This window comes from Carya illinoinensis, chromosome 11 (assembly GCF_018687715.1).
Source record: "Carya illinoinensis cultivar Pawnee chromosome 11, C.illinoinensisPawnee_v1, whole genome shotgun sequence".
Classification (NCBI taxonomy): domain Eukaryota; kingdom Viridiplantae; phylum Streptophyta; class Magnoliopsida; order Fagales; family Juglandaceae; genus Carya; species Carya illinoinensis.
The window spans coordinates 4334906-4349056 of NC_056762.1; the positions used below are offsets into that span (position 1 = coordinate 4334906).

General features: G+C 33.2%; 1 protein-coding gene across 1 annotated transcript; it reads left to right on the forward strand.

Moving 5' to 3' along the window:
* Window positions 1-9994: 9994 nt before the first annotated feature.
* Window positions 9995-12647, forward strand: LOC122280592 (iron-sulfur cluster assembly protein 1-like). Its single transcript, XM_043091556.1, has 3 exons — window positions 9995-10380; window positions 11665-11719; window positions 12362-12647. Exons 1-3 carry the CDS (start codon window positions 10077-10079, stop codon window positions 12519-12521), a joined length of 519 nt encoding a protein of 172 aa, XP_042947490.1. The 5' UTR covers window positions 9995-10076; the 3' UTR covers window positions 12522-12647.
* Window positions 12648-14151: the final 1504 nt, after the last annotated feature.

The window sequence follows — 14151 nt, forward strand, 5'->3', positions numbered from 1 at the left end:
CGCATACCCGTCGTATTGGCTGTGGTTTAGATCCGTGTTAATCCTCTTGGGGCTCATGTACATAATGGTCCCCACAGCGAAGTTGCTGGGGTCCATAGTCTGCAAGAGAGCCTACTGACTCCGAAATCGACGATCTTAACATGGTTTTAGGCGTCAGTAAGAATATTGGAGGGCTTAATGTCGCGATGGACGATGTGGCGGCGGTGTAGATAGGCGAGGTCGGAGATAGTCACGAATCTTGAAGCAAAAAAATTGCATATTGGTCCAAGTTCAGATACGGAAGTGGCAGAAATTACCGAAAATGAATTTCCAAGAAAAAAAACAAAAACAAAACCTTGGATTTTACCTTATTCTCCGGCTCCTTCCTCTTCTCTGACATCTGGTTCTTGATATCCACCGTCGGATCAGAAACCAAGAGTAGGGATGGGGTTCGAGTCGTGCTGGCTCACTCTTCACCTTCTCCAAGTTCATGCTTGAATTCGACAGCACTGAGACGATATGAGGTTGTATCAAACAATTAGAGGCCTCAAACAAATCAGCAGATAAAAAAAAAGGATAAAAATCTACAGAAAATTTTGTTTTCTCGAAAAAAATTAAAAAAAAAAAAAAAAATCTCTTCCTTCTTCTCTTCAAGCTTGGGAGTCTCTTTCTCCTGAAGCCTATCTCTACCCCTCCCATTAGCAGCCGACCAAGCAAATCTCAAAAATTCTAATATTTCACAGTTTTGGTACTGCTTTGGGTTTCAGCAAAATGAAGAGATATATATGCTCATGAAGTGAAAGGGCCTTAGACCTTTCACATGAAACCCAATATATATAGGACAAGATCAATCTATGAATTAGAATATTAATTATTAATGTACGTAGGGCTTGTTGGTGCAAAGGGGGCTGTAAATTAAAAGAAGAAAATATATAGTCATAGAAAAGTTTGCTTCAAGGCGCGTTAAAATGCTACTTTTCTTAAGGCAATATTCACCCCTGTTGAACTCAAGATTTCAAGTTTCATGTGATTATAAATCTACACATGGATTTTGATGATAACAAATGAATTCAAAGAATAAAGAAGTCTCAAGCTCAAGTTGTCTACACAATGGAGTCAAGCACATCAAGGAAACAAGCATGAGCAAGAAGGGAACAAGTTCACATTAAAATTATAGAGTAATGTTGTAAATCTCTTCAAAATTCGAAATTAGGATTAATGCTCAAAATTAATATTTTATCATAAAGCATTAAAATACATTTTCCACATGTGCATGAATATTTTTGAAAATTAAATTTGAAAATTTTGAAAGATGATTGATTGTCATCTTTTGCATGTGCATGCCTTGATTAAAGGGTTGAACTTTGAAAATATTAAAGATGATTGATTGTCATCTTTCACATGTGCATGTTTTATTTGAATATTTTCAAAAGTGATTGATGCTTTTTTAGACTTATACAAAAAGTAAAAGATTAGGTTTGAATTTTTTGAAAATGAAAGTGTGCTCATTTTGTCATATGCCAAAAGTAAAAGATTAGGTTTGATTTTTTTGAAAAAGTGAATGATGTTGTCTTTGACAATTGAGAAAGAAGAACCTTTTATTTGAATTCTTTGAAAAAGTGAATGATGTTGTCTTTGACAATTGAAAAAGAAGAACCTTTTATTTGAATTTTTTGAAAAAGTGAATGATGTTGTCTTTGACATGTGAATCTTTTTAAATTTGAATATGAAGTCTCATATGCCTATAAATAGATCATTTGAGAGCTTCACATTCACAACACCAAGAGCATACAACATTCATTCAAAGCTTTCATTCTCTCTTCTCTAAACATTGAGCCTTAATCCTTGTTCATTTTGAGAGATATAGCTTGCGCTGTATTGTTCTTATTTCACTCGTTGAGGAGTGTTTTCTGATAACCTACCCACTATCAGCTTTTGTATCAGAAAAAGGGTGTGTATAACCCTTGTGTGTGTAGAAAGTATTCTACACAGGGAATAATTGAATCACCACGTGTAAGGTGATTGCAAGTGTAGAGGGTGTTCTACACGGATCCTTTGTAGCGGTGTTGTTCAAAAGTGTAATAGGTTTCTATCTCCACCTGAAGGAGGTTGAATAGTGAATTTGGGAATCCTCAAGGGGTAGCTTGAGGCGAGGACGTAGGCAGTGGGGCCGAACCTCGTTAACATACTGAGTTTGCTTCTCTCTTACCCTTACTCCTTATATTTATTGTTATTTCATATTTTGTTTATATTTTATATTATATATTTGATTTATAATTGTTATTTTTTTTAATACAACTCAATTCACCCCCCTCTTGTGTTAGTCATCTGGGCAACAACCCCCATTAATAACAGTAATATGTATACGGGTTACAAATGAATTTACACTAAAGATATAATGAAGTTCAAAACAAGTCTGCTTATCTAACTGTGTTATGCACAAACGAAATTAGACCCAAATACTTTTATATTTTGCTATTCTGCCAAGAGATCAAAAATCTATTTATGCAGTTAAATAGATCCTAAGGACAAGTTTTTTTTTTTTTAAAGAAATATTTAGGGAGAGAGAGAATTTTGAAATTGGATTCTAAGATTTATTAATTTGTAAGCCAAATGATTTATTTATAGATGACCAAATGATGCAAACGAAAAGTTATAATGATGTCTCGTTAAAATAAAATTACTTTGTATACGATATATATTGCACTTATTACCAAATGACACGGGTTCGAATCCCACCAGGCACCCTTTGGTATTTATTCTTTTTACATTAAGTTTATGTGATATGGGTCAAACAAGAGCAACAGTGCCACTAGGCTAGATCCATTTCTTTATAATTTATCTTTTTCAAAATAATTCATAACTTGTAAAATAAATTTCAAAGATAATATCAATCATATATATAATGTATAATTATTTTGAAAATATTTCCAACAGAAAACAATTCCCCACCATTTTCAAAATATATCTTGGTTAGAATAAGAAAACTTATATATAAATAAACATATCTTTTGAACTTGAACATTTACGTAGTGTAAACACATCAAAGATAATCAAGATGGCATAGTAGACATGCTTTAAACTACCAGTTCTATGTAATTAGCCGGATATATCTCACATATAAATTTTCTTCTCTTTGAGTAGTTTAAAAAAGTTGACATGTGGATTAGCCTTGTGTCTATATCCTAGTTTTATGACCGCTCTAGAGACAAAACCTAATTCTCATAGGAGATGACACCACTCCCGACATTCATATAGGTAAACTTATCGAAAGTTTCTTGTAACTAAACACTTTAATGGAGCTCTGTTATGAGTCTATTAAGAACTTATTGCTCAGCCTCTCATTTTCATTATAATGCTAAGAATTTCAAATCTTAGGATAGCAAATTAGATTGAAAACTAATTTTAATATCATAGTGCTTGCAAACCACAAATATATAATGTACTTTGCTCATTGAATTCAAGTCTTGATATGTTCAAGAGTTGAGTTGAGTTGAGTTTTTATTATTGGCAATTTTATTGTATAGATTATAAGCACATGATCCCCTTTGATGAATTCCGTGTCAATTCCCTTGCAAGTTCTTTAGTTAATAGATGTGTCAATTCCGACAATATATCATAAAATCAATTGTAATCACTCCATCCATGAGTAATTGCCTTATATAAGTATGTTTTAATCCAAAATGCCTAAACTTGTCATTATTTATATTTATAGCCCGTGATAGTGTAGCCTAACTGTCATAATGGAAAGATATTGGTGTCATTGGTTTTGCCTAAATTAAGATCTCTATCAATAAATTTCTTAGTCACTCAGCCTCTTTGCTACAAGAAGCCAATACTATAAACTGACCATGGTTGAGTCAATTATTTACGTCTTAGATCTTGAGGAGATTGCTCCTCCACCAAGGGTAAATTGATGATGATCATCCTTGATTCCCTCTTGGTATTAGTATATCCTTCTAGAACAGAAAGAAACCACCTTCTACATCGAAGAAAACCCATTGTCAACACCATAATTCATGGTATGCTCCAATATGTTAAAATTTTTTGAATAACTATTCAATTAACTTGGTCCTTTAACTACATTATATAAACACAACAATATATGAATAACTCATATATATGTCACATTTTTTTTTTTTTACATGCATATTTTACATTTATCTATCATATATTTTGTATATAAAAAAAAAAATTAAACTAGCCATGCCATTTAGTGTTATAGCATTAATATATTCTAAACAACAATGCCATAAATAATATAAATTAAGCATGTAAGCAAAAACGTTATATTAATTATTGATATCGAGTTTGAACATGCCCTTGACTCAAATATCCCTTCCCCAAAAATTACCCCTTCAATGAACACAAATTTATTTGATTCAAAGACTAATTTAAACCCATACTTATTCAAAAAACTACCAGATACAAGGTTTTTCATAACTTTTGGATATGATACGCATCTTTGAGAGTAAGCACTTTTCCAAATATGAACTCCAAATTTATTGTGCCTCTGCCTCTAACCATGTATCAGTGGATGAATTTTCTATGTAGATAACACATCCATCTTTTGTTGACTCATACTTTTGGAATAAACTCTTGTCCTTGCAAAATATGTTTTGTTGCTCTTGAGTCAATCCACGAAGAGTTATCTCCTTCGATAATATTGACCTCATAAATCATGGACACAAAATTTTCTTTGCAGTCAAAGCTTTGTTGTTTATTTTTAGGAAAACAATAGTCTCTTTTGTAATGGCTCAGCTTTCCACAGTGGAAGCAAATTACCTTTAGTTTCTTCTAATTCTTGCCTTGGAAGTGACATCATTATCTTCCAAAGTTATTATTTCTCTTCCGGTTTTCATATCCAGATTGATTGGATTGTCTGAGTTTTTGGATCTTACCTTCCTCTACCATGTGCATATTGAAGGTCAAAGAGTTATGCTCTTCCTTACCCTCTAAGCTTGGTTTCTTCTTCTATACAAAGACGTTGGCCTAGATCTTCCAGCGACAATTTCTCCTTTCTATGTCTTAGACTTCGTTTGTAGTCTTTCCATGGATGAAGTTTATCAATAATGGATGAAATCATTTTTATATTGTGTTGAGTGAATTGATTAAGAGTATTCATAATTTTATTGAATTGCTCAACAATAGGCCTAGAGTCTATTATTTTATAAAGAAAAATGATAGGAATCCCGCTAGGGGATCCCCTTCATTTATCCCATTCCAATTTTTTTTTTTTTTAGTTTTTTTTATATGTAGTGATTAAGAAAATATTGTTTAATAATATTGTAAATTTTTTTATTTTTAAAAAATATTAAAAGTGTTAAAAAATGATTTGAAAAAAATATTTAAAAGTGTTTCTTTTTTGTTTTTTTCATATCACACTTTAAATATTTTAAAAAAATAATAAAATTCACAATATTATTAAACAATATTTTCTTAATCATCCAGCAGGATGCTTGAACGGGATCCCCAGTAGGATCCCTAGCATTACCCTTTTATAAATGAAAATTTTGGTAGCAAAAAATTTCTTACTTATAGCATCTTCTAAAATATACTTAGCCTCAAGTGCATCTCACATATACTTGGAAGTTGCTTTGTTCTAGTAAGCATCAAATAATATGTCAGACATTGCATTACAAGGAAAAATATAGTTGTAAACATAATTGTGCATTAATTTGTGCACCAATGTGATGTGATTAGTTAAAAAGTATATTTTATTGAAAACAGTGTTAATTTAAATTTTAAGTATGAATAAATCAGTATTGGTACACAGATTAGTACACAACTGTACTTATATATAGCCAAACTCGCATTACAAATATGTCCCTTGCATATGGAGTCATCTTGTTCCCATTTGATCATTGCCCCATTTTGAGTGATTATTTTATCCTCATTTGCAAAAGGCTTAGGAGTGGTTAGAACATACGCCACTTTGAGACTAAACAAGAGGAAGTGGTTAGAACATAGACCACTTTGGCTCCATCAAAGTATTCAAGTTTTACAAAATTCGAAGCAAATTCTCTCAAACTATGAGCCATTAGCAATCATATATTGTCTTAAAAATGTTGGTATAAATTAGGGGGCTGCAAAAGAAGAAAATAGTGAGAGAAACTTTTTCTTCAAGATATGCTACAATATCATTTTTCTTAAGATAATATTCATCCTCCAATAATAGTATGTACACAGGTTAATTACAAGCAAATTTATCTTTAAGATACAATAAAACTCAGAACAAGCATGTTTGTCTAACTACATTATACACAAATATAATTAGACCCGAATACACTCAAATTTTGCTATTCTACCAAAAGATTAGAAATTTGTTATTGCAGTTAAACAAATCCTAACGACAAATTTTTAAAGAAATGAAATATTTGGAGAGATAGCGTTTCGAAATTGGATTATAAGATTTATTAATTTGCAAGTCAATGGTCTATTTATAGATGACCAAAAGATGCCATCATGCCAATGAAAAGTTATGTCTTTTCGTTTGAATAAAATTAGTTCTGTATAGGTATGGCTCCATGCAAAGCTCACCCATATAGAGCTTAAAGATATTGTGTCCACGACGGTTTAAACCTCTTCCATTAGGGCCAAACAAGGGCAACAATGCCACTAGGCTCGACCCATTCTTATTCATCTCTTTTCAAAATAACTTATAATTTTCCAAATAAGTCTAAAAAATATTTAACAATAAATATAATATATTATTTTGAGTGGAAATGTTTTAATTTTGAGGTGAAATATTTACAAATTTTACGATGAGGACGATGATGATATAAATGTATGAGTCAGCTAAATATCTTATATATAAATTGCTGAGAAACATGACAAATACTAATTCAATCCGTATCTAAATAGGTCCAAAATTAATTTGAGAATTTTAAGAAATATAAATAAGAAAAACCATTTCATACTTACGTACGTATACTAGACAAATGTTTTTTTTTTTTAACATTGTTAATAAAATGTAATTAGAATATTGTAGATTAAATGTGCTCGATTCTTTTAGCAATGAACTAAATCCATAAAGATAACTTTTTAAGTTTGATGGAGATCAAAAATTTATTTTTTCTACCTATATATATTAGCTATATATAAAAATAATTTTATTTCAAAGTTTAATGAGGGAAGCCAGTAATCTTTAATTCATATGGAAAAATATAGTTACAGGCATATTTGTGTATAAATATGTATGCTAATTTAATATGATTGGTCAAAAAGTAAATTTTATTGAAAATAATTCTAATTTAAATTTTGAATATGAAAGAATTAGTATTGGTACACAGATTAGTATACGACTTTGTTTGTATGTAGAAAAACTCAATTCATATATATTGCTCCTGAATTGTTTCTGGAAAAGATAACATATACTTGACCTAAAGTAAGTCTATTGGGCCCCATTTAAGGGGAGATGTCCCACCATTGGAAGACAAAAGAAGAAGGAGGAATGAGAGACAATGAATGAATAAGGGAAACGAGAGTGTCAGTAAAAATGGACGAGAAGATGAAAGGAGAAAGTAGAGAGAAAAAAGAATGTTAGACATGCAAGAGAAAAATAAACAATCCTCACCACTATTTAGGGGCAAATAAAAGGAAACGTCTAGATGATTTCAATGAGGATTTTTGGAACTTCTTCGACTTTGGATTCTTCTTCGGCTTCTTCAACATCTAGAAAGGGACTCCTACGAGAAAATATTCTCTAAAAAATATTTACGAGATTCATTGTACGTACATTAAGAAATGAGATGCTATAAGGAACTTTAAATAAGCTTATTATAATGTATATTTCCTCCTAAAAAATTTCGTGGACCTAAACTTTATGCAAAACTACGTAAATTTGTGTGTTTATCTCTTGTTTACATTCTCCGTATTAATTTTCTATTTACTGTCATGGATATATGCACACTCACACCGGATCACACCAGGGGCTTCAGACTATACCAATATAGGCCCAGATCGTTATAACGGGTCGGGAATGACTTTTTCTTCCTTTTTAAACTGTGACGTGATTATTTGCATTTACAATTTCTTTTCTTTGAAAAAAGGCGACAAGCAATATTAATTGAATACATTAGCCTCGATTGACTCGCCAAAAAGGAAGATCTAAAATACTAATTAAGTTTATAGCGTAACATATCCTTAATCTAATAATTAAATTTTCCTTTTCTTCGAGACATTTTATCTTATTTTACTTGATAATGCAAACTTCGATAAGTATTATTGGAGATCACTTGGTTCTCTACCTCAAAGTATATATGATTAAAGCATTGATACGTGGTGCGTGACTATTCAAATTTTCATTTTTTAAAAAAATAATAATAATTCAAAGGAGAAACTTTCGCAAAAATATTTATTGTCATTTAGTCACCTCCTACTTAATTTTAGGAAAAATACAAAAATCTTGCTCAAACTCCGCTCAAATCAAAATTACCCCCAAGCTATCAGATAATTGCACGCTTATGAACCAAACTACCTTGTGTCAAAATTGAACAATGTTGTCCACCTAAGCATTGTTAATGTATTATGCATATGCAAAAGACAATTTTGATGAATGTAAAATGAATTTAAATTTTGACTATTCCATTTACATAAATTTTTATATTGAAATAGCTATTTTTGTTATTATATAATAATAAAATAATATAAGATGAATTTGACTTTAACTATTCACATCAAATCTCCACATTAGATTATTTATTTATTTATTATATAGTAATGAGCAATTAATAATTTAAAAAATATTTAATTTTTTTAATTATTAATTTATTTTATTTTATCATATTTTACTATTTAATTTAAAGAAACGTATGAAAGTTTGTAGATGTAAATAGAGAGAATAGAGAGTGTGTTATAAAAAAATAATAAAATGAGTACTTGGTCTGTAAACAATAGATATCAAATTTGGTATTCTCTTTATAATTACTGTAGCTAAAAGCAACAAAATTTGCTATTGGCTAATTCATTGCAAGTGAATGTCCTATCTAATAGTTATAAAGTACAGTTTATTTTGGATATTAATAACCTGGTGAGAATGCTCTTAATTAATCAGGTCTCATAGTGGTAGGGGTGTCAAATCGTGTTAACGGGTCATGTTCGTGTCATGTCAAAACATGTATATTATACTATATAGCTCAACCCTAACCCGACTCGTTAAGTTTATCGTATCAAAATCTTAAACCTTAACACAATCTGTTAACATAATAGGTCGTATCGTGTCAACCCGTTTTGACCCATTAGTGAATATTATGAAATAGGTTAACACGATAATATACGATTCGTTTCAAACTATTTATGTAAATGGGTTGAATAAGCCCGAATTAACCAATTTGACTTGATTAAATTTAGCATAATTTTATATATTTTTTAAAATTACAATATTTATAAAAATTATAAAGCTAACTGTAAATCTAAAATTACAAGCCAAACAATAAAAATATCGAAATTAAAATTCTAACAATTTTACTTTTAGGTATAAGGGTATAATTGTAATTTTAACTTTCTTAACGTGTCATAACGGATTATAACGTGTCATAATGGATTGACCTATTATCAATCCATTAAGCAATCGTGTCGTAACGGGTCAACTTGTTTTGACTCGAACTCGTTAAGATTAAATCCTAACCTGCTATTATCGTATCGTGTTTGTATTGAACTAACACATCGATGCCACCCTGCATAGTGGTAGTCGTCCAAGAGGAACTGGTTTTCTTAAGTTTAAAACGACAGAAATAGCTAGCGCTGCAGTTAGTGCTGCGAATGCTGGATCTGGTCTAGGGGTTTGTCTAAAGGGTAGGCAATTGACAGTTTTCATTTTTGAAGGCAATGGGGAGAGAGGGTCACGGACTCACGAGGTAACGGGGGAGAATGGGTCTTCCATAATCTCCCATTATCACTGGGCCAGAATGCTTTGGACTAGGAGAAGAGGGTTGTGCTATGCGGCCCCATTGTTAGACCCATGGGATTTCGACGTGGTAAGATGCCATTGGAGAGTATTATTTAGAAGAGCCCTAGCAAGTAGAAATACATTTGATATGGTCGGAAGAATCTCTAGCAAGAGCGAATGATCCAAAGCTTGAAGAAAGAAACGCAAGATGCAGAGGATCGCTTCGAAGGGGCTCCGTCTAGTGCTGCTGGACTCACGGAACGCGGCGTCATGGCCCGCCCAGGTGCTGCCGCGCCTCTATCACGAGAGGGTAATCGAGCACTACGACAAACCCCGCAATGTCGGGTCATTTGATAAGAACGATCCCTCCGTCGGCACCGGCCTGGTCGGTGCACCGGCCTGTGGCGATGTCATGAAGCTCCAGATCAAGGTCGACGAGGAGACCGGAAAGATCGTCGATGCTCGCTTCAAGACCTTCGGTTGTGGCTCCGCCATTGCTTCCTCCTCTGTAGGTTGGTGTTTCTTCTGTTTTATCATTTTATTTGACTGCTGAGGAAATAAGAAGTCAATGTGGATTGTTTGGCTTCTAAGGTATTTAGGATTTATGTTTTTCTTTTGGAAAACTTTTTTGTGCGTATGATTCGTTTGATATCATAGCAATTACACTAAAATTATTTGAGGTCTTGTTTGACCGGAGAATTGAGGTATAGAGAAAAGAAACTGGGTTTTTTTTTGGGGAGGGGGGGGGGGGGGGGGGGGGGGGCGGGCGCGCCTTTATTTTTTGTGTGGCGGTTGAGATTGTTAAGCAAAGGATTGCGTTTGAAATTCTCTCTATTAATAGAGCAGGAATGAGGAGACATGAATGAAAGACTTCATTTTTTGTGTTGTTTTGTACGTGACAATAGGAGTTTACTTTGTTAATGAAAATTCCCAACTAGTTGAAGGACCTCAACATGTAAAACTTGTGTTTTTGTACTTCCTTAATCCTTTACCATATCTTGGCATCAGGACCTCGCTTGTGTAATCCTCTAATGATTTTGGTGTTTTCGTGAGTCAATCCAATCAGTTTGAATCAAATTCCATGGATATTTTCTTTAACATTACGAGTTTTGAAGTGATTGATTCTCACGTTACTCCTTCTAGGATACTATGTTTGTGGAGAAAATATCTTTGGTTGTGTAAATGATATGCTGCCACAATTGCACAAAATCGTATCCTCTTAGGTTGTGTTCTTCTCAGAATATCTTTTTCCTGATTTGGACCATAATCTAAAGCCAGATTGTAGTCTAATATTATAGTTTATATGGACATGCATCTTAGGTATTGCATGAACAGAAAGTTTTAGTTTGTTAAAAGAACGGATCTAATTAGGATGCCCAATAGTAGGTTTTTCATGTTTTTAAATTAGCTTAACTTGTGGGGGAAACATTGGCTTCTTTGCTCAACAACTACAATTAACCTCCTATCTGCATCCTTTTAATGCCCTCCTAAGTGAGCAATGGCGAATAGGATGCCGAAGCGCATCCTAAGCTTTGCCATCCTGTATCTCATATGAGCGCAAGTAATGAGACTACCCCATAGTTTATTCCATGTGGTTACTTGTCTGGCTCCTTATAAAAAGTTTTAGGATATAGCAGTGATATAGAGAATCCAGATCTGTGCCCTTGAGTTAGAAATTACCATGAATTATGTGCTGCTTTATCTTATTTATCAAGTTGTTATTTGTTCTCTGCTTCAGCTTATTGCCCTTTACTCGAAGGATTGTTCTAATTGCTCTGCTTTCTCTCATTTACTAGCTTCTGAATGGGTGAAGGGAAAGCAATTGGAAGAAGTTGTGACTATCAAAAACACGTGAGTTCTACCTTTGTCTCTAAATCTATTTCAACTTTTTTTTTCCCTTACTATATATGTCTGCCTCTGTAGTTATAAATTTATGATTGTGCATTTTTCTGCTTTGTATTTGCAATTACTTTGTAGTTAGTTGTTGTGAGGGGTTTTCTTTTAGTTCTTTTTTATTTTTGTGTCTCTTAACCTGTCACTTGCTGCCGTGAAGAAAATAAGTGACCTTTTACTTGCTGTCATAAACAGGAGATCAACATGAATCTAGATACCATGTGTGACGTAGGAAACAATCTTAAATTTTATAATTTGTGTAGAAAGAATTAAAATGAGATTGTGGAAGTAATGAGGCATAAAAGAAAGATTTTTGTTCAATAAGGATTTCATGGGTAGTTACATACCAGAGAAAGAGGGAGAGAGAGAGAGGTATAGACATTGTGAAAGGAAGGAAGGTTTTTGTACATATTCATTAATTTGTCCTGTTTAAGCACAATTGAGTGACATGCAGTATGAGCCTAATTCCTGTTTTACTCAAAAGGAAAGAAATATATGGTTATTATGGAAGCAATATATGGTATTATTTTGAGGAAATTTTCTTTCATCGAGAGATTTATGCTAAACTAAATGAGGCATTATTTTATCTAATCCTTTTAGGGAAATCGCAAAATATCTCTCTCTCCCACCCGTAAAGTTGCACTGCAGCATGCTTGCTGAAGATGCAATCAAGGCTGCCGTTAAAGATTATGAAGCTAAACGTGCCAAATCAGATGGCAGTGCAACGGCAGCACCTGCAGAGAAGGCCGCTGAAGCTTGATGTTATGTAATTTGATGATGAAAATGAAAAATATTTGATAGTCAGACTTAAGTATTTAATGGAATGTACCTCATGTATTCTTTTTTTTTTTTTTTTTTTAATAAAAAAAACGTAGTTTATATTCCATAATTCAATCAAAGAAGATTGTGAATATAATGAGGATAGTCCTCTACATGAATGTTCTCCTCAAAGAAGTCAAAAACATTCTTAGGTTCTTCTTGGTCATTGAGAATTGCCAGATGAGAATTTTGAGTTTTAAGATTAAATATTAAAATATTATATTTTAATATTATTATTATTTTGAGATTTGAAAAAGTTAAGAAAAAGTTGAATTGTTTATTATATTTTGTATGGAGATTTGAAAAAGTTGTAATAATGAGATGAAAATTTTGTGTTTGAGATGAAAAATTCAAATGGCCAAACAGTACTTAGTTAGGCAGTGTGCCACTAAGTTAGGCTTTCTAGGAACATGAACAATAGACCAATCTTGAATCTGTGTTAACAATTTCTTAGCATCACGAATAAGCAAACCAACTGAGCTCCAATTATCTTCATTGTTTCAAATAGCCTTGACTACTTGCAAAGAGTCTCCATCAAGAATAATATTGGAAGACATTCGAGGCAAAAGGTGATGGCCATTAATGCTGCAGCTGCTTCTCCTATGAATGAATCAGGATACAAGTCATGGACAGCCCTCAAGGTGCCAATGACACTGTCTTGCCAGTCTTTGATTATCACACCTATACCTATCATGCAGTGAGTTTTGTCGATGGCTGCATCCCAATTGATTTTGAAAAAGTTAGAAGGAGGTTTACACCACTAAAGAGGCGTGTCATCTGCAGAGGTTGTCTTCTTCTACTTCTGTTGGTGCTCCACATACCGATAAAGTTCTGAAAGGCTGGATGCCACGGACTTGATGACTTGCTGAGGAGAGGCGAAATGGGACTCAAAAGCTCACTTGTTCCTTCTTTGCCATGTGTTTAACTGCATAAGCAGTTTCAACAAGTTCTTTTCTTGACAGAGTTGAGAATGTGACTTAAGAGCTCACTAAATGGGCCTTCCACAGCTGAACATTTTTTGATCTTCTTCAAGAACTCACTCCAAATGGCTTGAGCTGGCTTACACAACCTAATGCATGAGTGACAATTTCTGGATGGAGAAGACATATTGGACACTATGAGGCTTCCAGCACTTTCCTCTTGAACAGATTGACCTTGGTGGGAAGTATGTTTTTGGTTGCTCTCCACAGAAAGATCTTAATTGAGTGGGAAATTTTAAACTTCCAAATGGTGTTCCATAAGGCAGGGGAGGTTGTTGGCATTGATGGTTGTCCCGAGTTAACTACAGAAATAGTACCTTCGAGATGGTAAGCAGACCTCACTGAGAACTTGCCATTGGTTGTGCATCGCCAAGTCAACTGGTATAGGCTTCTATTGGGACTAATAGGGAGCTTAACTATAGCAGCAGCTTCAGACTCACTAAAAATAGCCTCAAGCAGGTTGACTTTCCATGTGAGGGTATCCTAATTAATGAGAGATAAGACTTTAGCCTATGAATTAAGGATTCTAGGCAGGGATTGGATTATGAAAGAAGATGGGTTAGGGATCCATTTGTCATGCCAGATCCTAAC